The sequence below is a fragment of the Anabrus simplex genome, chromosome 10 (assembly GCF_040414725.1).
Source record: "Anabrus simplex isolate iqAnaSimp1 chromosome 10, ASM4041472v1, whole genome shotgun sequence".
Lineage (NCBI taxonomy): Eukaryota > Metazoa > Arthropoda > Insecta > Orthoptera > Tettigoniidae > Anabrus > Anabrus simplex.
Genome location: NC_090274.1, coordinates 11,569,716 through 11,594,645, shown reverse-complemented (window position 1 = coordinate 11,594,645; position 24,930 = coordinate 11,569,716). Strand labels below are relative to the sequence as shown.

The window sequence follows — 24,930 nt, the reverse complement described above, 5'->3', positions numbered from 1 at the left end:
ATTTGGCTTATTCCTAGTAAAATCTCTTGACATTTTACACAAGGTTTATATTCATAATAATACATTTTTTAAATGTCAAGAAATGTTGAAACAGAAGTACAGTATTTTAGGTAGGGTAAAGTAAGGAAACTTGCAGATACTTTTGAGTTTATGACAGCTGTTCACTTGATGAAAGTGGTAGAAAATTTCTTTCTTTTTAAATTATACTGGAGTAAGAGATTGTGTCATTTACCAGTACCAACTTTTTTTGCCTCAACATTATTAGCAAAATTTAAAAAAAAAATCACCAGATATGATGTAATTTCATGATAGGGTGATTGAATTTTTGAGAACTGGAACACTTTTTCATCAGGTTTTTTTGCAAAAACATTCTGTAATACAAAATGTAAATTATGTTACTTGCAGTTAAGTAGATTTAGGAACTCTCAATCATCATGGACACAATGGGCAAGATAATGACAAAAGTGGCAAGGAAAAATGAAAGTGGTGATGTTTGCAGGTGACCTGTTAATCTGGGGAGAAAAGGAAGAGGATATACAGGTACAGTTAGATGCTTGGGTAGATGAGGTGGAACAATATAGAATGAAATTTAATGCCCAAAAGAGTGATCACAACTAGAAAGAGGGAGAGACGTATGAGAGGGAGGGGAACAGCTTAGGATGGTAGAGAGTTTCAAGTACTTAGGAAGTATTAAAAGAGGAAAGTGGAAGAAATTATAAGGAAATAATCGAGCATGGAAGTAGAGCAGAAGCATTCCTGAAAAGTGTGCCTGGTTTGGAGCAAGGATGTCCTTCATATGAACAAAAGGGTGATATACAGGATGTACTATATACCTGCTCTGACATATGCGGCTGAGACTTGGGTGATGAGGCACAAAGCCGTGAATAGAATACAGACAAGGGAAATGAAATTTCTGAGAAGCAGGATAGGAGTGACAAGATGGGATAAAATGAGAAGTTTCGAGATATAGTAAAAGATGAGTCACTACAGAATGGCATAGAGGCATCTAGACTTAGATGGTATGGACACATGAAGAGAATGACAGGGGAAAGGATACAGAGGACAATGCACGAAATGGAGATGACAGATGGATAAAATGAGTGGAAGTGTGTGTACAGAGAAAAGGAGAGGACTGGGCAAGAGTGACTAGGGAGAAGTGGTGGGAAGACAAGAAGAGATGGAGAGACTTATGTTCCAAGTAGACCCAGCCAACAGCTAGAAACTGCAGATGATGGTGATGAATCCTCATTATTATTTGTAATTTTTAGGAACTGTTGTCCCTTGTTTTTGACCTTTAGGCACATTTTAGACCGAATTATAACGTACTGGAACAACAGTTGTCGCACATGAATATTTCTTCCTCAACAAAATTTGGTTGGCATCTGACGTGGCATGGCACAAGACAGTGTAAACACTGTGCCCATTTAGCACCGTTCTCCTGAGCATATCCTTGAAAACCCGATGGCACACACACTGCAATCCCAGTCAGATGTCAGCGGTCGACAGTCTCTTGGATTTTGTATCCTTGATGGATTTTTACAGGGATGTAGAGGGCAATCTTCAGAGAAATTGAGACATTTAGCATGGAAATCCCTTGTTTTTTCTTATTGGTCAGCTTTGTGCTAGCCTCTACTGAAACATGAGGAAGTGATAGAATTTTCTGTATGGGAGATAATCTGTTCTTGGATCCAGAACTATTTGGCACTGGTTGTCTGTAGTTGTGATGGTGCAGTGGCTACTTGAGGAATGGCATGAAGATTGTAACGGGAAGTTCCTGTTTTCTTGAAGCCAGTCTGGATATTTTCAGTACAGAAACACTTAATGGAAACTGGATTCAAAGTGAAATGGGAATTTGTACTGTTGGTTTTCTCACTTAGACCAGTAGGAGTTTAGAGATATGTATACCCCAGAATCTAGAGCAGCGGTGCAGAGGGGAATCTCATTTTTGAACAGTTATTGCTGTCCTCTTATGCTCACTACATTAAGCCAGGCAAGAAGGTCTTCCACTCCTATTCAAAACTAACAATCTTGCACAGAATGACACTACCTTAGTTAGAATTTAACTAGTGCTGTCATACTGCGACGTCTTTGACCACAGGAATTACCCCAGCACCATTTACGATCCGGATCGAACACCCGTAGCGCAAACTTTCACCCATTGGAGCAATGTTACCGCCACTACCTCGTTACGGTACGCAGTGGCGTGCGCTGAACCCCATCTGGGGTAAAACACTTTGTATTAACATTTTCTAATTATTCCTTAGAACGCTTTTTATAATGTTTAAAAAATTGCGAACATCTAAGCCAAGCCAAGTACAGCTGTCTCGACAATCCGCTCACACCACCGCAGTTCAGCTTTCTCCAGCGAGCTGGGTTTCCTTGCCGGCGCGAAGGAGAGCTACCCCCAGCGAAATTTTAGTTGACGCATGTACTTGAAGCTTCCTTGTCCTGGGAGCGGGGCGGGGCTGTGGGCCCGCCCCGACAGCAATTTACGCCGACAAGGCAACTAGCTTAGGTAACGGGCGTTAGTTTTAATACTTGACACTCTAAGTGTTCAGCGCCACACACTAGATACTACAAGAAAAAATATAAACATCTTAATAGTATAGCCACTTGCACATCGTCCGGCTAATAAAAATAGAGCCACTATATGAAATCAATTGTAATATAAAATAATATATTTTGGTCTTGGGTTTCGGCATGTACACAGTTTTATCGAGCAATTCATAGATGGCACGAGTAGAGTATGTGTTCTGATAGCCGCAGAAAAATATTTAGTTTGCCCAGCATGACCACACAGAGTTAAGCGCGAATGGTTGTCTGTGATGGTGGTATATAGTGATTTTTTGTAGTGTTCCTCTTGGATTATAGGTGAATGTTTCGCGAGTTCTGTGGCATTCTTCATGAATATAACGTATGTTATACGTCGTGACAAATATTTCCCCTCGTTTGTCGTTGATGCACATACACTCAGTATGCGAGTGCAACTATAACACTTCAACGACGCTAAAAAAAAAAAACCAGTTAAATTTTGCTGATTAGTTTAGATTAGGCTTTTTAAAAGTAAAAATCAAATAGTCCTAGTGTATTTTTTGTGAACACCATGACTGTACTATCACGAAGTGTCACCGGATGAAACTGTAAGTACATTGTTTAAAGTCTGCTATAGATTAAGTTATAGTGGTGTCGTCACTGCCGTGAATATCAATTTCGAAGTATGTGAGAGCGTGTGGTTGAAAATATTCTTGAAAGATCTTTCTCAGGTAGACCTTTCCACGAAAAATGCAGCCTTATAAAATGGTAATGTTGACTTTAGAGAGTGTAGTGGGGTACGATTGTTTATAAATTTTTTTAAACTGTCTTGCAGCTGGGGTAATGAATATGTTCACCGCACGCCGCTGTGGGATAGGAATAGGAAGGAAGCGGACGTGGCCTTAATGAAGGTACAGCCCCAGCATTTGCGTGGTGTGAAAATGAGAAACCACGGAAAACCATCTACTGGGCTGCCGACAGTGGGGTTCGAACCCACCATCTCCCGCATGCAAGCTCACAGCTGCGCTGAACCCGGGGTCCTGTGACCAAAGGCCAACACGCTAGCCATGGAGGCGGACACTATATGATTTTTCACGAGAGTTTAATCCTGATGTAAACAAGGCATGTCCACGCCTCAGCCGAAGAAAGAGGTGTGATTCGCTGAGCGTGTAGTATCGACCTCCGCCCCGTCAACGTTTCGTGTTCGGACATACAGTGCTGCGCATATGACCTAAAATAGACGAGGAACAGTTTTTGAGCTGTGTGAAACTAAACGGAGGGGTTTAAAGGGACATCTACTGCTGAAGATTAGGGCCTACGTTATTTATTTATTCATTTCTGAATATTAAAGAAAGCTATCGTAGGCTAGACCACAAAATTTCCCTGCCTTTCTAAACTCTGTCCGCATGTTATGAACCGAACTAGCCGACACACCACGCAACTCTGCACTCAGTTTATTTACCTCTTTTCCGGCTAAACCTGGATTCTGTTCCCTTATTTTATTAAAAACATTCATAAAGCACTGCCTATGGTCACTTCTGAGCGGTTTTCCTCTTTTGTACTTCACTACACGGGATGCTCCTACCTCTTGCTCCAATTCTCTCACTATGAATACTGACACTGACAGCTGCTGCAAGATGCAACACCTTATCTCCACGCTGTACAGCTTGGGACTTTCCCTCACTATGAGAAGACTTCCTGCGTTACACCACGCCTTCTGCCTTCATATCTCGTTATTTAATCACTGTTTTATTTAAAAAAAAATATAGATATATACCGGTATATATGACAACCATATTTTAATTTGATTACGTACTGTTTCAGACTATCTAAATGTAATAAACTAAGATAAAATTAAATTAATGCGACTTACTAATTTCCTTCGAGCTCGCATGCAGACGAGTGAGTGCGACGGTTGTTTCTCCAATCAACTACGTCTATGTCCACGTGCAAAGCCAAGGTGCTCCGCCTATTTGTTTACATCAGGATTAAACTCTCGTGAAAAATCATATACCTAACAAAATTGTCGCATCTGAAGAAGTTCGCAGTCCGCTGCGCTCCTGGTAGAAACGAATTTCCTGATGCATCTTGCCATCTGTGAAGTTCCCATTGAACTACAGGACAAAATTACAGTTACCGGTTGCAATAGGTATGTTCGCACGAGCTTGCATGGAGGCCATGCATTTTGAGGAAGTGTTTTATGAAGCAGTACCATTTTCACAGTGTATACTATCATGTGCACGTAATTTGTCACCTATTTTTATCGATTTGGGACTACAGATATTGGAACACTTACTTTAAAAAGTTTCCAACCCAAACAAAAAAATCTTGCAATCCAGCAACAAGCACTTTGCACACTTCACTGTACCTAACGAGATGGCTGCGCGGTTTGCATCACGTAGCTGTGAGCTTGCATTCAGGCCATGGTGGGTTTCAACCGCACTGCCTGCAGCCCTGGAGATAGTTTTGCGTGCTTTCCCAGTTTCAACTCGGGTGAATTAAGGCCAGGGATGATTTTTTTCCCAGTACTAAGACTTATGTCGTATCCCATCGTCGCATATTTGTGCGACGTAAAACAAGTATTAAAAAAAAACTCTGCACAGTGAACTGCATGATCAAACACCACTAACCTGCATTTAGAGCAGTTGCTTATCTATTCCTAGTCTTTCCTTAAATGATTTCAAAGAACATAGAAATTTGTCGATGAAAAATCCATAGCCTGTTTCGAGTCATTCGACTGGGTCAGGAATGGAATGAATCAAGCCCCCATCTAGCGGCGAGGATAGGAATTGTGCCGGCTGCCGAAGACTGTCGCACTCCCATGGGGCAACGATAAATGACTGACAGATGAAATGTTAACGGAGAGTGCTGAGGGAATGAAAGAGGACAGGGAAAACCGGATTGCCCGGAGAGAAACCTGTCCCGCCTCCGCTTTGTCCAGCACAAATCTCGCATGGAGTGACCGGTATTTGAATCAGCGGGGAGAGGCCGACACGCTGCCGCCTGAATCACGGAGGTTCCCTTGAAGAAGGAGAGTCATAATTAATTTATGCTTTTATGGTGCGTCCACACCAAGATGTTTTCGTTAAGTTTGTTAACAAACACAGTTACCTAACAACGTTCAATAACATTTTTGACTTGATAAACAAAATGGCGTGTTCGTAAACTTTAGTGAATGAAACTTTCCAAAATTACCTAACCTTCCATAATCACTTGTTTATCATCAAAATAATATTACCCTAACTAGGTTAAATTAAAATTTTAATTATTTCGTACTTATACCAATTCCTTGATATTGTTATATAAAGCTTCAAACATCTCAAGGAAAAGAACAGAAATTGCTTGTTTTGATACTCTAGACAAATATATAAATGAAATATACGAGTCATCAGTTGCTAGGAATCTTAAAGTTATTCCTAGCCTGTCATTAGTGGAGCCGGCTTTCCGATAATCTGTATCATTTCTTGCAATTTCAGGCCCATTTAATGTCAACAAGAACTGAAAGTCATGTGGGGGGCAATGTCAAGAAAATTTTCAAAGCCTGCTGTATCATAAATTAAAAGTTCTGACATAAGCGTTCTCTGCAGACTTTAATAAGATGTTTAGAATTAAACATCTTTCCAATATTTTTCTTTGCTACATTTTGCGTCTATTTTCTTCTTCCTGACCCTGAGCATCGTAACCTCGCAAACAGCTGTTTTGGTGTGGGCATAATGTTGGACAAATATTATTAACAAAAGTTTATGAACTATATTGAGAATTTTTTTTCATTAACATTGTTTATTAACTTTGTTTTGTTAACGTTGTTTATTAACTTTGGTGTGGACTAGCCATTACAATAAAGTTTCTAATTTTCTGAGCCTGAGCCAATAATTCACTTCAGATCCATAGTTATTTACAATAATAACAGAAAAAAACAGTTTGTTTCGGTATCTTCTATCAGCCCTATGAGTTGGAAAACTGGTATTGAAATTTATGATACAGCCTGTATTTACCACATAAGAGAGAGATCAGAGTTTGCTGATATTGCTTATTTCTTCATCTCGAGAGCTTTCTCGACCGATATTCCTTCTATGGCAAGTGGCTGAGTAGAAATGTCGGTATTTTGACTCCATTTACAGATAACGCACTTCGATTGTGATAACCATATCTGTTGGGTTACGTCTGAGGACCTCTAGATTAACAGTCGATATCTCTGTCTCCTACACTTTTCTTGAACTGTAGAGACAGGGAAGAAAGGAAAGAAAAGACGTACAATCAGTGATAGCAAGTTTTCTACTTCTTTTGACGAGCGCGACGGCTCAGTAGCTTCTTCTCTCTTCGTTCCCTCCCCCTGTCGTTGGCGGACGCAGACAAAGAATACACCCATGGTATCTCCTGCCTGTCGTAAGGGGCGACCAAGGGATGATCGAATTAGAATCATGAGACTACTTGTTATTAGTACCATCACGCGGGGAACACCATGGGTCGCCTTTACTTGCGAGTAGTACCACTATGTTTGGTACACAATAAGTTTGTGATTAGTAGCAACCGAGTGTGAATCAGGCTGGGATTTACAGTACCGGTACCCGTGATTAGTACCACTACATGCGGAACACCACGGGCTTACGTTGCCCGTAAATAGTTCCATTATGTGAGAAACGCCACGAGTCTGGCGTAGTGATGGGCAACGCTCTCGCTCGAGAATCCCGAGACCGATTCTCCTGTAGCGCAAGCTGTGCGACGTACCAGAACTATGACTGTAAACTTGATATTATATCATTGGCAGTTATTGCGTGAAATAACGTCCTCTTATGAAAACGTGTGAGCCAGCGTCAAAAGCCTGGAAAAGTACTGCATGTTCAACTATGAACCCCTTAATACCATTAACTAAAGTGGAAACAGAATGTCAGTATCTTAAACTGTTGACGACTTCTTTGGGGTGGACATCTTAGGTGAATAACAATGCATAATTTGTGAATAATTGTAGATAGGATGTACACCTACTTGTATACTAGAGGCGTGCATTATTCGAACCTAAGACGGGGAAGATGTGCTTTGCTACATACGCAACCCCCATTACACATGAGTGGAATGTGTAACAAGGGTGATGGGTAACGCTCTCGAGACCGATTCTCGTGTACTGCGAGCTTGTTCGATGTCCCAGTAACTACGAGTGTAAGCTTGATAGTTATCAACAGCAGTTCTCACATGGAAACGTGTGTGACGATAAATTTTGTCAAAATCCTATGAAAGCACTGCATGTTGAACTATGAGCTCCTTACCATTAATGAAAGTAAATACAGAATGCCAGTATCTTAAAATGTTCACGAGTTATGTCAGGTGGACTTCTTAGCTGAATTATTGGGATGTAATCCTACCTGGATGACTCACAATCGTTGTCGACAGGGTAGTTTCTTGTGAATCAGACCGGGCCGGAGGTGTTCTGTGACGATTCCTCTTCATTGATATAATGCGTTTGTAAGTGCCGGATCATCCCAGAAGTATTTCTGCCGATGTATTTTACTTCTTTTGAATTAGCAACACAGTGGGCTGTGCTATGTGACATCTCTTCAAATTAACCGACATCCACGATTTACGTTGCGTTTCGGACATCGTCTTCAAGTTGTCGCGTACAGTTCGACACAGTTCACATTGCACCGTCGTATATAGAAGTACTTACCTAATTATGACGCGAATACTCTATAGCAATTTAGATGGCACATTCCACTCATGCGTAATGGTGGTTGCATATGCAGCAAGGCGCATCTTGCCTCGTCTCGAGTTCGAATAATGCACGCCTCTAGTATCCAGTTACGTGTACCTACAGTAGCCGTCAGGTTCTGTACTTAAACCACTCATTCGTGTACCTACCAGTGCATACAATGCCCGATGCGTATCCTTTATAATTTTGTTATACTGCGTCAAAATAGACCTCGGTATAAATGAACGCCCTAGTCGCTTGTTGACACGTATTTACGAAAATGAGAAGGCCCGTGGTTGGCTGTTCGCATATTCGGAACAAACAACATTCAGCTCCGATTACCTGCAGGCCTACGACACGCTGCTCGCCGCACATTGTGGGGACAACGCTCTCGAGATTTCTCGAAATTTCTCGCGAGAAGTAATGCCTACGCTAGTTTCGAGAAATCTCGAGACCTCGTCTCAGACTGCCCATCACTAGGTCTGGGTTTGCCTGTGATTTGTACCACTATTTGAGCGACACCGTGGGTCTGCGTTGCCTATGATTAGTACCCACTATGTGAGGAACACGATAGGTTTGCGTTACCTTTAAGTAGTACCATAATGTATGGAATACCGCAAGTCTACGCTACTTTTGATTAGTACCGCAACATGACAAATACCATGGTTCTGCTTTACTAACGATAAGTACCATTATGAAGGGCCGTTGACCTGGATTTTGGACCCCTTTAGACAACAAGCATCATCATCATCATCATCTCTTCGTCCCCGTCGTTTCACTATGAAACATTCCGTACATCAATGGTTTTCTAACTGTCGTTCGCGTACCCCTAGGGGTATTTTATGAATGAGACTTCCGGACGGTACGCGAGTAAGTTCAAGGAAACATTCATTTGAAGAAGAAAGAGGCGGGATGAGTAACGCTGGCCTTCTGACTCCAACTTGGCAGGTTCGATCCGGGCTCAGCCCGGTGGTATTTGAAGGTGCTCACATACGTCAGCCTCGTGTCGGTAGATTTACTGGCACGTAAGCGAACTCCAGAGAGACTAAATTCCGGCACCTCGGCGTCTCCGTAAACCGCTAAAGTACTTAGTGGGATGTAAAGCCAATGTATTATTTATTGTTAAGAGGCAAGAATGAAAAGTTATAAGAAATATCCATTCGGTAAAATTAAATGATCACTATGTCTTTCAGTGAAATGTGTGATGCAGTGTTACCCAGCAACCTTGCAGGCTCTGATGTGAAGTACTGACGGATGGCCATGACATACAGATTCATGGCCTGTGCAGCTCTCAAAGTACTGTTACTAGCGCATCACACATTTTGTTACATGACACTAATTCGTTTTACAAAGTTTCGGATGACTCCCCAGCTCTAAAACATATTTATGAAAAAAAAAAAAAAAAATGAAAATAATTACTTTCAACATGCTTTTCAACTACAGTAACAAAATCGGTTTACAACAAACAATGCCTCTCCTGGAACTGTAAGGTTCAACGTGACATAACAGTGATTAAACCAGAGCCACTTAAAGTAGGCCTATATGCTTCAGAAACCGTCAATATACAGCAAAAAAATTAAAGGAACAATTGGAAATTGAAAATCCACAGCCTGTTTCCAGTCATTCGACCACGTCAGGAATGGAATGAATGAAGCCCCCATCTAGCGGCGAGGATAGGAATTGTGCCAGCTGCCGAAGCCTGTAGCACTCCTCTGGGGCAACGATTAATGAATGACAGATGAAATGAAATAATATTGGAGAGTGTCGCTGGAATAAAATATGGCAGGGAAACCCGGAGTACCCGGAGAAAAACATGTCCCGTCTTCGTTTTGTCCAGCACAAACCTCACATGGAGTGACCGGGTTTTGAACCATGGAACCCAGCGATGAGAGGCCGGTGCGCTGCCGCCTGAACCACGGAGGCTCACAATTGGAGATTAAGGAACGAAAATTGAGACAAATCTTAGGGCGAAGAGTTAAAAAGGGAAGTCATTACCCTAAACCTAAATGCGAAATATATCGTATTTAACAATATTGGCTTTACGTCGCACCAACACAGATAAGTCTTATGGCGACGATGGGATAGAAAAGGCCTAGGAGTGGGAAGGAAGTGGCCGTGGCCTTAATTAAGGTACAGCCCCGACATTTGCCTGGTATGAAAAGGTGGAACTACAGAAAACCATCTTCAGGGCTGTGGACAGTGGGGTTCGAACCCACTATCTCCCGGATGCAAGCTCACAGCTCCGCACGGCCAACTCGTGTGGTGTGAAATATAATATATCGTCTTTCCAAAATCACAGATACGATGCGAATACAACTTGCTGGGCATTTAGAACGAATGGTCTCCATCAGACTTTCCCGAAAAATTGCTACATTTCTGCAAAACAAAGCCACTGGACCAAAGTAATATATACTAATGAAGAAAGCATTGAACTACGATCACCAAATCTACTAGATTGGAATCAAATCAGAATTATAGTCCAAACATGGGGATTTGAGGTAGAAGATCAGGAACCTATATGATGTAAATGGTCGTAGGAACGGAAAACAAGCGGTCCTTAAGAATGAAGACCTAGTGGGCAGTAAGAATGGCCCAAAACATGTTGATTCCGCATGGTCCTAGGTGACTCATTCTCGAAGAAGGAGGAATGGTTAGAAGTTTCGTCGGTAGGGACAAAATTAAATATGAATGCCCGTGTTGCTTAGAAGGGCCTTGGATTTATTAAAACACGATGATAATTGTATTATATTGAAAACTGACAACCTGTTTTCCAGTCAATGACCGGGTCAGGGATGCCCAACTTGCGGCAAGGATAGGAATTGTGCCGACTGCCAAGGCCTGTCGCACTCCTCTGGGGCAATGATTAATGGCTAACAGTTGAAATGAAATGATAGTGGAGAGTGTCGCTGGAATAAAAGATGACAGGGAAAACCGGAGTACCCGGAGAAAACCTGTCCCGCCTCCGCTTTGTCCAGCACAAATCTCACATGGAGTGACCGGGATTTAAACCACGGTATCCAGCGGTGAGAGGCCGGCGCGCTGCCGCCTGAGCCACGGAGGCTCGATAATTGTATTACATTAGTTGTAGGTATTTATATGTCTCAATGCCTCCGTTTATTTGAAGAAAAATGCAAAATCAGAGGGGACACACCACAGCTATAGCAAAACACTAATGAAGATGTGCTTTATTAGCCCAACTCAATGGGTTTTGTAAGTTGTAACTGGTTTTTATATTGAGATATATTTATTACTAGCACTATCAATTAGTTATTATACGTCTTAATAATTTTCTAGAGTATCTGGTAAGTAATAATAATAATAATAATAATAATAATAATAATAATAATAATAATAATAATGAAGATGTTTTTTCAATTTTTCCCTTAATTTGAAAATGAAAGCTTCTGTCACATTTGGAAGTTTGTAGTATTCCAGTAATTAGTATCACACATTTCGGAGATTTATGAAGCAGTGTAGGTAAAAATACAATTGGCAGTACTGATTAGATACGGCAGTTCTTCACTATGGACCCTGGAAATAATGTGGGAGGTTTAAAACATTAACAGACTCTAAAACAAAGAAACTTCGGCCAAGTAAAAGGGAAATGGGTTTTAGATTCCGTTCCCTCTTTCCAAATAGGTTTCGGACTACGTTCCGGTGCATTCCGGCACCACTGCATCCCTGATATGTAGAATACCGGTATATAAAATATTAAGGCAAGATGTTGGTGAGCTTGTTATTATTGACATAAATATGTGTTATGACTGCGGATCATCGAAAATGTGTGTAACGTGACGCGACAAGATGTGTGACGGAAGTGTAACCATAGCAACCGTGCAGGCTGTGATGTAAGGTATTGTTACCTAGCAACCGTGCAGGCTGTGATGTAAGGTATTGTTACCTAGCAACCGTGCAGGCTGTGATGTAAGGTATTGTTACCTAGCAACCGTGCAGGCTGTGATGTAAAGTTATCACTCTCCCTCTCCTCCTGTACACCTATTTTCCGTGTAGCAGAGAGAAGTCTTAAAGTAGACTTAGGCTCCTCGACAACGGATACACGGAAAGAAAAATTTTAAGACGCTTTTAATATTTGGGTAGAACGCCTATTTCACCGAGAGTATTAAACTTACGATTATGTTTAATGTCTCATTTGACAGATAAAAATGAAAATCTGAAATGTATTCATGAAATGGCATTTCAAAGTAAGGCACAATTTTTGCTAAATACGTGACGTCACACACATGCTCTATTATAACATGGCGCTGTGTTGACTCGCACACTTCGTTTGAGGTTGATTTTCTCAACGATCACTTTAATTTCGAAGTGGCGACCAACTATCCCTGCACATTGGACAATTCATTTATTGATCTTACTTTTACTCGTAATAAGTTATTACTCTCGAGCTCTTAAATTATATCTCTTATTTCTCATATCACAGACTCATACTACACTGAGGTACAGAAGCTCGCCCCCCCCCCCCTTCCTTCCGCAATAATTGAAAATGGGCCCGTCGTTTCCTGATAAGGAAAGTTACAAGTTTATTTCGTAGTACAGGTTTGTGTATTATTACAAAGAACAACAACGACGCAACGATAATAATAATAATAGTAATTACATAATTTAGTTTTCATATCCCAAGGAATTAAAATGATACACTTATATGGCACACACACACACACACACACACACACACACACACACACACACACACACACACACACACACACACACACACACACACACACACACACACACACACACAAGAAATGCATATTCCAATTATAGTAACCGAAACACGCTGACCGTCACAATATTAAGAAATAATCTCGTTCCTAGGAACAAATAATTTACAGCTCAACCGCTCATCGTAGGCCCACTTGGCTACACTGAATGCCGAGAGTTAAAAACAGGCTCCAAACTTAAAGTATTTAGAGTTTAGATAAGGTCTTTGTTATCGCATCTTCGCTGACTACTGGGTTCTCAGAACTGGCTGATTACTTCAAAAGCCTTGTTGATTGTTGTGAGTGGCAACAAGGCATGGTTATTATTGGAACAGTTTGGGAAACCCACATTCTTTCAGAAATAACTATCGTGCTCCTATTGATGAAAGAAGCTCTGCACTACGACGGCCTAAGTTTAGAATAACCCTCTGTAATACAAATAATACTGTGTTGTGAGGTGTAGTTTTATCAATATGTAAAATCACTCTTCAGCTACTGAAGTAAGAAACAGTCATGGGGTCAGCGGAGTCCTTATCGCCGCCACTGCCGAGTTATTACCCGTATTCCAAGTGTACCCCGTTCTATTCAATAAACGTTATTATCCACATAATATTCCCCTTTTATTTCTACAGTAATAAATAAGTCTAAGAAACCCTAAGAACCCTGCAGCCATTACAATAATAACAGCCCACCGCCAATTTTTGTTTTACTTTCACTGTCTTGTCTTATTGCCGGCCCCGTGGTGTAGGGGTAGCGTTCCTGCCTCTTACTCGGGATTTTTACCTGGACCTGAGGGTTGGTTCGAGGTCCACTCAGCCTACGTGATTAGAATTGAGAAGCTGTCTGACGGTAAGATGGCGACCCCCGGTCTACAAAGCCAAGAATAACGGCCGAGAGGATTCGTCGTGCTGACCACACGACACCTCCTAACCTGCAGGCCTTCGGGCTGAGCAGCGGTCGATAATTCGTCAGATACCCCTATTTTTACTCTTGGGAGCATATCACGCTGATGATTCGTCTGTCGGATGGAGACGTTAAGCCTTCTACAGATCCCCTTGGTGTTCTTCGACAGGAGTAGGCTATGTGCCGGCTCCACGTTTCACCCTCTCCCTTCCTATTATCATTTATCACGTCATTCATTTCATCTCATTAACTCCTGTGATTAGGTTGACGCCAGGAAGGTCATCCGGTCGTAGAAACTCGCTGCGAAGATCCATCTCATTTCATACCTGAAGCCGCAGATGGTGGTGGTGGTGGTGATTACTGTTTTAAGAGGAAGTACAACTAGGCAACCATACTCTCTATAACACTACTCAGAGAGGAAAAAATGGAAGGGATCCGACACTTCGAAAAATGAAAGTATCGGCCAAAGAAAGACAAGGGCCACAAAGGGCGTGAAAATGAAAGTAGGAAACCTAATAGCCGCGGGGTCGGAAAAGAACAAAAGTTGACCAAGGGAGGTCGGATAGGATAGATGAAAGTGAGGAGCCTGGCACAAGTAAGAGGAAGCAATGCCAGGACTCAGCTAAGGGCGCCGTGGTCGCCAACCCACGCTCCAAAGTTCAGAGCCCTTGGGGCAGACCCCGCAGTGAAACGGTTGGACATACACAAGAGGCTCTACCCATAGTTTTAGTATTATCTTTTAAATAAATTTGATATTGGCGGTGCATTAGGTACACATTAGGCCTACTATTACTCAGATATTTGTATAATTCAGTACTTAAGACAGTGCCGAATCTGTATGTGGTATGCCAGAAATTTTGTTCTTAAAAAAATCAGTACGGTATATTGGATTTGGATATGTCTCATGTATCTGGCACTATTTGTAATAATGCAGTCTAGACAAGGGTCAAGTATTAAAGAAACGTTATTTGACGCGAACATGTAACTATGCATTTTAAAACCAAATATATACTTTTGTAGGTCTGCGGTGTCTTTAAGACACTTTTTTTTTGGATCCAATCCTTTCTGGTAAGTCTACTAACGTGTGTGGAGAGAACAGAATCGAAAACGAATTTCCATTACTCTTCTGCAGTCTAACTTACGTAATTCGTTCTTTATAATCCATCCAAAGAGAAGAGTTGTGAAATTATTCAAATGAGTTCCGTCTCCTGCAGCTGGAATGCTCTTATCGAATCAGCCTGGTCGCTCCGTTCCGCGGTGGACTGGACTGAGACACGAGCGTGTTTGATATTGACGCCATGTTGTACGTGCTGCCTCTAGCGGAGAACAAGAGGAAACATCTGAAGGGCGTTTATCTGGGGAATCGTCGCATCAAGATGGTAACATGTGATCAGCTGTAATTTCTGCTGCTGTTCTTATTGGTGCGGGCTAGTGAGAAATTTGGTGTTTTCATTGTGATTAGGTGTCGTCAAAAAAGGCATTCTCTCTCCTTCAATTATGGTAAGTATGTTTGTTTAGTTCATTATTGTATTTAAGCTCTTAATGTTGATAATTACAGCGATATATCGAAGCCGGCTGTATTCTCAGTTATTGAATGAAGATCTTGAGAAATGGCGGGGAATCTAATAATTTAAATGACCGTGCGACGATGTGATAATGTTTGCTATCAAGGACTTAACTCAGGAGGAACGACTGCTGCTGAATTTCATGTAGTTAACTGTGTTCGGCTTTATGGTATTCTGTGGTGTTTCCTCTACTTAACCTCTTGCGGTAGAAGCTCTCGAATAACTCAATTTTGACAAGAAACATTCTAACCATATGCGAATTAAATTTCCTAATATGACCTTCATTGCGTGACCTGATAAATTTATCATATTCTGTTCTGTCAATGGTGTGGGTGCTGATGGAAACTTTATTGACAATGTGAAATTTGCTATAATTTTAAGCACATATCGAAGAATTTGTTGGAAAATAAATCATAGACATGACTAGCAAGAATTAAAATATCTACGCATTTGATAGTGTGGCTCCGGACTCGGAGTTGTTTGCTTTGTTTTAACCTATACACACAGTATTTTTCTTATCATCCATTAATATGAGCATGGGACGATGCTACTTATAGATAAATATAGTAAATGATCCTTATCGCCAATAAATAACCACATTTACTTACGTATTTATTACACATGTATCATTCCAATGAGATTTTAGGACGAATAATCGAATCAAAACGTGCTCAGAACCACTCTATTTCGGACTGCAGAAAGCTTTGTTTTAATCTATACGCAGAGTAATTATCTTATCATGCAGTAACCTGAGCTTTTGAAACGATGTTACTTCTAGATAAATGAAGTTAATGATCCTTGTCGCTAGCTCGGAATGATTAAAGTGCAATTACTGTAATTGATTCGATCTACGGAAAATACATTGTTAACCACGCCTGAGATGCCTGCAGAATCTGTTCCTGGACGAGGGCTGTGATAGTATTCGGCCAGGTCAAAGAGAATAAGTTAAGGAAAGTTAAGTTAATGGCTAGGTTAAAGGAACTCGAGACTTGGTGCGAAAATTAGAATGAACACGCTGGTAAGGAACATATATAGTTTGTTGATATAAATGCTTTTCTAGTACATCTGTCAGTGCAGTTAGGAGCGCGCAGCTGTGAGCTTGCATCCGGGAGATCGTGGGTTCGAATCCCACTGTTGACAGCCCTGAAGATGGTTTTCCGTGGTTTCCCATCTTCACAGCAGGCAAATGCTGGGACTGTACCTTAATTAAGGCCACGGCCGCTTCTTTCCCATTCCTAGGCCTTTCCTATCCCATCGTCGCCATAAGACGTATCTGTGTCGGTGCGACGTAAAGCAAAAAATAAAAATAAAATAAAAAATAAAAATAAAGAAAGAGCAGTGCGGTTGATGGTGTTTTCCCCATTAGAATGTCGGCATGGGTAAGTGGCTGTTGGTTTGAGTACGTGCTAGTGTAGATATTCGAATCCCGTGTTCGGATCTTCACCTAAAAGTTCCCATAGGGTCATGAAGGGCTATGAACCCAAAATTTCCCTGTGGATGAATACTGAGAGGTGTGGGTAGGGGGTGGGGCAAGATTGTGAATTTGGTTGGAAATCACAGGGTCACTATATAGCTGAGTCTGACATTGCTTCTAATGCTGTCAAAGTCACCACCTTCATATCTTCTATCCGATCACCTTTGGTCAACTCTTATTGTTTTCTGACCCTGATGGTGATAGGTTAGAGACGCCTAGAATGTGGTGATGGTCGCGATGATGGTGTTGATTATTGTTTTAAGATGATCCTTCCTCAAAGGATCACGGCTCTTTCTTTTCCCTGCTAATAAATAAATAAATAAATAAATAAATAAATAAATAAATAAATAAATAAATAAATAATAATAATAATAATAATAATAATAATAATAATAATAATAATAATAATAATAATAATAATAATAATAATAATAATAATAATAATACTTTGCAAGAATGAACCAATGGAGATTAAAATCCCTAATCCGACCGGGAACCGAAACCGAAAGTTATTGGAGCAAAGAGCATGATAGCCATTTAACCACGGAGCCGGACATAATAATAATAATAATAATAATAATAATAATAATAATAATAATAATAATAATAATAATAAATGGCCTGAGCTACCGTATGTATGTTTAGTCCTCAGCCCAAAGGCTGGATGGACCCTCAACAGCTCCGCCATTAGCTGTCATAGATGGCCTAGGCATCACTGAAGAAGCGTACTAGGGAAATGAGGGGTGAAGTAGTTTCCCGTTGCTTTCCTCACGAGCTACCGTATGCAGGCGTTTTGACTTGATGCCATCTAAGCTGCCTGTGCGTCAATTCCGACTTTCCGTTTTACTCTACCAGATGGCAGAGTAAACTGGATCTCTGTTGGGCGGACCTTGGATGGGTTTCAATTAATGTTGTCTGGTAAACATCAAATGTATCTCGATTATGTGCATGCCAACATCGTACGACATGGAATGTCGAATGGATTTTTTTTTCTATTCTAGCGCTAGGTCTGGGGTTCGATCCGGGTTCAGTCCGGTGGTATCTGAGCGTGCTTCAGTACGCTAGAGGGACTGCCTGGCTGAGGCGTAAAGACGTGGTCGGTTCCACCGAAAGGACGTGGGTTCGATTCCCGATCAAAAAGTGGAAACATTTAGGAACGAGATTTCCACTTCTCGAGGATCACATGCTCCGGGAATTCCTGGATGCTCATTCTAAGGCCCCCTGGTTTCATTCGTGATATAAACCTAGTAATAGGATTAGTAGAAATATTATACTAATAATTGATCATGATAAGATATTTGATCAATTTATAATAATGATAACAGGAAGAAGTAAAGCAATTTCTACATCAAAAATAAGGAAAATTACGGCAATTAAAAAGAATCGTAAGGAGAAAGGGAGCCGGGCTGAGCTTTTAGGGTCAAATCCACATTCAAAGGGGGAAGCTTTTTCTCGATCATTGATGGTTTTTTTAGAGAGGATTGAGGCCAATACTATAACAATTGATGTTAGAATAATTGTAAATGAAGAGACGATAAAAATGTCAAATGTACTTATATACTAAATAAATAATGAATTATCTTCCTCATCAATAAATAGAAATATATAAAAATAATCATACTACATCAACGAAGTGTCAGTATCATGCAGCGGCTTCAAACCCAAAGTGATGGTTGATTGAGAAGTGACATATCAAATGTCGTAATAGACAAATTAATAGGAAGGTAGTTCCAATAATGACGTGGAGTCCATGAAATCCAGTTGCTACAAAGAAGGTTGACCCATATACAGCGTCACTAATGGTAAAGGGAGCCTCAATATATTCATAGGCTTGGAGAATGGTAAAGTAAATACCCAATAAAATTGTGAAAAATAATCTTTGTGTAGCTTGACCCTATCCCTCCTAGTGCCGACGTTACAGTTAATGAAAGCCTTTACCTTCCACTCTTCCAATGGCCTTCCCTTTACTCTAAGTACGTTAAAAGGGCGCTGACCGTGAATTCTCTACATCGCAAGTAGTATCATCTGGACTCAGTTAAGTTCCGTAATCCTTTTATTATAGGTTTTATTATGTTATGTGTTGAATATGATTTATGTCTTGAGAGGTCAACGATGACCTTTGCTACTTTCTTGTCAGCGTAATTTGCCCTTGCTCTCTTTTAAGTTCACTGATCTAGGCCGTATCTGTTACACTCTATTTCCTTTGCCTTTTCCATCACACATGATTTGTGTGCCTTCCCTTTGACATTTGTAGAATATGATAGGAGTTTCGTCCTACTTCCGTCCACCCATACCTTCATGATTTGTCTGGAAAAGAGCAGTACAATCTTATTTAAGATGTTGACTTATCTGTGGTACGTAATCGAAGAAGCACGTCATAGATAACAACAGTCTGTTTGTGCGTGCTAATCGTCTCGCTCCTTTGGGAGTAACACGCTGTCAAGCTACATACATTATTCATTAGATGGCCATGCTATACTGTACGCTGTGTCGATTGATTCAGATGGCTCTTTAATCGACTGTTTCAGAGGCTTAGATTTAGTAGCGGTCAGAAATGAAAGTAGAAATTCTATTTACGCAATACTAAACATCATAATTCCCCAACATATGCCTGTAAATAAATAAATAAATAAATAAATAAATAAATAAATAAATAAATAATAAATGTCCACCTCTGTGGTGTACTGGTTAGTGTATTTAGCTGCCACTCCTGGATGCCTGGGTTCGATTCCCTCCTCAGCCATCCTCGAAGTGGCTTTCTGTGGTTTCCCACTTCTCTTCCAGGCAGATGCCGGGATGGTACCTAACTTAAGGCCACGGCCGCTTCCTTCCTCTTTCTTGCCCGTCCCTTCCAATCTTCCCATCTCCCTACAGGATCCTGTTCAGCTTAGCAGGTGAGGCCGCCTGGATGAGGTACTGTGTCCTCTTCTCCAGTTTGCCCCTGTGGGAGGGGGTGGGGGGGTCAGAATAACACCCACGGTATCCATTGCCTGTCGTAAGAGACAACTAAAAGGGGCCCCAGGGGCTCTGAACTTTGGAGCGTGTGTTGGCGACCACGGGATCCTTAGGTGAGTCTTGGCATTGCGTCCACTTACTTGCGCCAGGCTCCTAACTTTCATCTATCCTATCCGACCTCCCTTGGTCAGCTCTTGTTCTTTTCCGACCCCGACGATATTAGCGTACTCGAGGCCTAGGGAATCTTTCATTTTCACGCCCTTCGTGGCTCTTGTCTTCCTTTGACCGATACCTTCATGTTTCGAAGTATCGGATCCCTTCCATTTTTTTCTCTCTGATTAGTGTTATATAGAGGATGGTTGCCCAGTTGTACTTCCTCTTGAAGCAGTAATCACCACCACCATTTGCGGCGTCAGGTATGAAATGAGATGGATCTTCGCAGCGAGTTTCTACGACCGGATGACCTTCCTGGCTTTTAGTGCCGGGAGATCCCAGGACGGGTTCGTAGGCGACCTGCGCGTCGTGATAAGGATGAAATGATGATGAAGACAACACATACACCAAGCCCCCGTGCCAGGGAAATTAACCAATGATGGTTAAAATTGCCAACCCTGCCGGGAATAGAACCCGGGACCCTCTGAACCGAAGGCCAGTACGCTGACCGTTCAGCCAACGAGTCGGACTACAAAAGACCTCAACGGCAGCAACGGCGAAGCTGGCGGATGAGGCAGCCCTTCTTCTTGGGGATAAATAAAGAAGAAACCACTGCCTTGTGGTAAAGAGGGATCTTTAAAGGCTAAGGGAGATAACCCTGTGGGCTAATAACTGGCATACCTGAATTATACTTATTACAGAAACCAGACGAAATTTATGCCGGCCGGATTTTACAGAACAAGCTGGAGAAATTTCGCCGAGGCCCTATGTTCCACCTGCAATTAAAGGAAATAAGTCACAAGTCTGTATATACAGAATGGAAGGTATCTGATGCACGAAATTAACACGAGAGATCTTGGAGAGACATCACAATGCCGTGATTGTCAGGTATGTACCTTACTCCGTTATGCCAAGACTTGGGAGAGAGGAGACGAGCTGCTCGAATAAGCGGTATGTTCCGAGCTGTGAGTGGATGGATGGCGTGGAATAATATTAGTAGACGAAAAGGTTTGGGTGGTGTCTTTAAAAGTAGGTAAACCGAGCTAGATAGCTGCAGTCGCTTAAGTGCGGCCAGTGTCCCGTATTTGGGAGATAGTGGGTTCGAACCCCATTGTCGACAGCCCTGAAGATGGTTTTCCGTGGTTTCCCATTTTCACACCAGGCAAATGCTGGGGATGTACCTTAACTAAGGCCACGGCCGCTTCCTTCCAACTTCTAGCCCTTTCCTGTCCTATCGTCGCCATAAGACCTATCTGTGTCGGTGCGACGTAAAGCCAATAGCAAAAAAAAAAGGGGTAGGAAAGGTCACAATATGAACATGAAGTTGGAATTCAAGAGGAGAAATTGGGGAAAATATTCGTTTATAGAGAAAGGAGTTAGGGATTGGAATAATTTACCAAAGGAAATGTTCGACATACAGTATTTCCAAATTGTCTGAAATTATTTAAGGAAAGACTAGGTAAACAGGCGACAGGCCATCTCCCAGTTCGGCAGCGGCCCTAAATACCGATCAGTGGTGAGTGATTGGTCGCATCCGGCACGCAACCGTTCCAACGAATGCGACGTAAGGTGGAAAGCTGCATTGCAATGGATTTTGGGTCCCATCGAGCGCATGTTGTGAAGCTTAGATCAAAGACATGGTGATCATTGATAGTAGCCGTAGCGGACCATAATTCCTAAGATATTATTAGTGTTTATAGGACGTTTTCTCGTTTGTTTGTTGCCTCCTCTATAAATACGAATTTTAATATTAAAACCTTTTTTCAGGGACACTCTGTATGCGCCTCGGTTTTTTTTGCTGCTTTAACTTTGCACAGACAGATTTTCAAAGATGGTGGGATGGGAACGAGCTTCTTTTGAGTCCTGCACTAACCGGTTGAGAAAGCTTAATTAATCGCCATTCACTGTGGAACGCTGTTTGCTGTAGGCATCACGTACAACGTTTGTGTCATGCAGACTGCATACTTTACCGGTCAAAGAATGTTCACGACGGTTAGGCATGATGTACAACAATTATTTTGACAGTGCAAACTTGGCACTCGTACATTTTCTCCACTTCACTGTGTATCATACGGGAATCATGGATATGTTTTTCAGGCTTAGGCCCATATTTACCAACGTCAGTTACTTTATCATAGATTTCTAAAAGTCGGATAACGCTCACGTCCGTATTCACCACAGAATTTATCAGTGGCGTGCGGTGAACACATTCATTATCCCAGCTGCAAAGAAATGTTTTTTTTTTAAATATAAGAAATCGTACCTCCACTACACTCTCTAAAGTCAACATTGCCATTTTATAAGCCTGCATTTTTCATGGAAAGGTCTACCTGAGAAAGATCTTTCAAGAATATTTTCAACGACACTCCCGCACATACTTCCAAATTGATATTCACGACAATGACGACAGCACCATAACTTAATCTATAGCAGACTTTAAACAATGTACTTAACAGTTTCATCCGGTGACGCTTCGTGATAGTACAGTCATGGTTTTCACGAAAATACACTGGGACTAACTACTTGTTTTATTTAAAAAGCCTAATCTAAACTAGTCAGGTACCGAGCTCGATAGCTGCAGTCGCTTAAGTGCGGCCAGTATCCAGTAATCGGGAGATAGTGGGTTCGAGCCCCACTGTCGGCAGCCCTGAAGATGGTTCTCCGTGGTTTCGCATTTTCACACCAGGCAAATGCCGGGGCTGTACCTTAATTAAGGCTACGGGCGCTTCCTTCCAATTCCTAGGCCTTTCCTATCCCATCGTCGCCATAAGACCTAATTATCTGTGTCGGTGCGAGGTAAAAAAAAACTAGTCAGCAAAATGTATCTGGTATTTTACCGTCGCCGAAGTTTTTTTTTAATAGTTTCAGTCGCTTACTGAGTGTACGTGCATCAACGACAAACGGGGGAAAATATTCGTCATGACGTATAACACACGTTATATTCTTGAAGAATGCCACAGAACTCGCGAAATCTTCATCTACAATTCAATAGGAACACTACAAAAATTCACTATCTACCACAATCACGGAAAAACAAATACAAAATTATTTTACATCGCGCTTAACTGTGTGTTCATGCTGGGAAACCTAAATATTTTTCTGCGGCTATCGGAACACATACTCTATACGTGACATCAATGAAATGCTCGAAAAACTGTATACATGCCGAAATCCAAGAATAAAAATATATTCTTCTGTATTACAATTTATTTCATAAACTGGCTCTATTTGTATTAGCAAGGCGATGTGCAAGTGCATATACTGTTAGCATGTTGATCATTTTCTTGTAGCCTCTAGCGTGTGGCGCTGAACACTTCGAGTGTCAAGTATTACAACTAACATCCCTTACCTAAGCTAGCTGGCCTGTCACCGTGAAGTGCTGTCGGGGGAGGGCCCACAGCCCCGCCCCGCTCCCAGGACAAGGAAGCTTCAAGTGCATGCGTCATCTTAAATTTCGCTGGGGGTAGCTCTCCTTCGCGCCGGCAAGGAAACCCAGCTCGCTGGAGAAAGCTGAACTGCGGTGGTGCGAGCGGATTGTCGAGACAGCTGTACTTGGCTTGGCTTAGATGTTCGCAATTTTTTAAACTTTATATAAAGCGTTCTAATGAATAATAAGAAAATGTTAATACAAAATTCTTCACCCCAGCAGCGCTAGAATTTATTTTCTCGTTTCAATCTGAATTTGAGACGCATATTATTCATACTGATGCACGGAAAACAAATGACTACGTGCTTCCGCCACTATCGAAATGTACGGTAAATACTTTTTTGATTCCATTCGGTGTTTGCAAATAATTTGCATAAATTATGTCGGTTATTGAGCACAAACTAAGAAAGAAGCCTAACATGACTTTCCAAGAGAGTGAAACGTTACTGAATTTGGTGGCAGAAAGCATTAACAATATAGAGATGTAGCCTATACATTGTATATTTCGCTCAAAATATAAGGCATTATTCCTTAATTCTTCATTTAAAAGTCACCCAGTCGTGTACCGTACAAGATACAAGCTATAATCGGGACTTCATTTTAGGCCTATCTGTGTGTTGGGAATTCCAGGTTATGTTCGATCATGGATAACACTTGACAGTGTCAAAGCTGTACATAACCTAAAATGTCTGAAAATCAGTGTCGTGGTAGTCCTCGAAATATGTCGCACGTACTTTTATCTACCTAGGATGTTTATTACAGCCGGCCCCGTGGTGCAGGTGTAGTGTGGCTGCCTCTTACCCGGAGGCACCGGGTTCGATTCCCGGCGAGGTCAGGGATTTTTACCTATACCTGGGGGCTGGTTCGAGGTCCACTTTGCCTACAGTTGAGGAGCTATCTGACGGTGAGGTGGCGGTCCCGGTCTAGAAAGCCAAGAATAACGGCCGAGATTATTTGTCGTGCTGACCACATGACACCTCATAATCTGCAGGCCTCGGGCTGAGCAGCGGTCGCTTGGTAGGCCATAGCCCTTCGGGGCTGTAATGCCATGGGGTTAGGTTAAAATGTTTATTAATTGCATACTCTTGATCGCATTTCTGTCCGGCTCCATGGCTAAATGGTTAGCGTGCTGCCCTTTGGCCACAGGGGTCCCAGGTTCGATTCCCGGCAGGGTGGCAATTTTAACCATCATCGGTTAATTTCCCTGGCACGGGAGCTTAGTGTATGTGTTGTCTTCATCATCATTTCATCATTATCATGACGCGCAGGTCGCCTACGAACCCGTCCTGGAATCTCCCGGCACTAAAAGCCATACGCCATTTCATTTCATCACATTACTCGTCGCTGTGATTTTCTTTAACAATTACATATTCCAGCCATCTTGGAAGGCTGTTATCTTAGATTTCCCATTTTACCGAACAACCGATAACATTTTAAACCGAGATAGTGTTGTTGGTGAACACGGGCCTTAGAAGAGAAGAGAATGAGTACCGATTCTTTGGTTGTTCTCCCTTTTA

General features: G+C 41.7%; 2 protein-coding genes across 2 annotated transcripts in view; one reads left to right on the top strand and one right to left on the bottom strand.

The window, feature by feature from the left end:
• LOC136882117 (U2 snRNP-associated SURP motif-containing protein) overlaps positions 1-16,080 on the bottom strand; it is a 238,506-nt gene extending 222,426 nt beyond the window's left edge. Inside the window, exon 1 of the mRNA XM_067154643.2 lies at positions 16,013-16,080. The gene's annotated coding sequence lies outside the window, so the exon portion shown is untranslated. The remainder of the gene's footprint in view (positions 1-16,012) is intronic.
• Rab32 (RAS oncogene family member Rab32) overlaps positions 15,233-24,930 on the top strand; it is a 333,760-nt gene continuing 324,062 nt past the window's right edge. Inside the window, exon 1 of the mRNA XM_067154722.2 lies at positions 15,233-15,339. Within this exon, the coding sequence (XP_067010823.2) occupies positions 15,337-15,339 (3 nt within the window). The 5' untranslated portion in view covers positions 15,233-15,336. The remainder of the gene's footprint in view (positions 15,340-24,930) is intronic.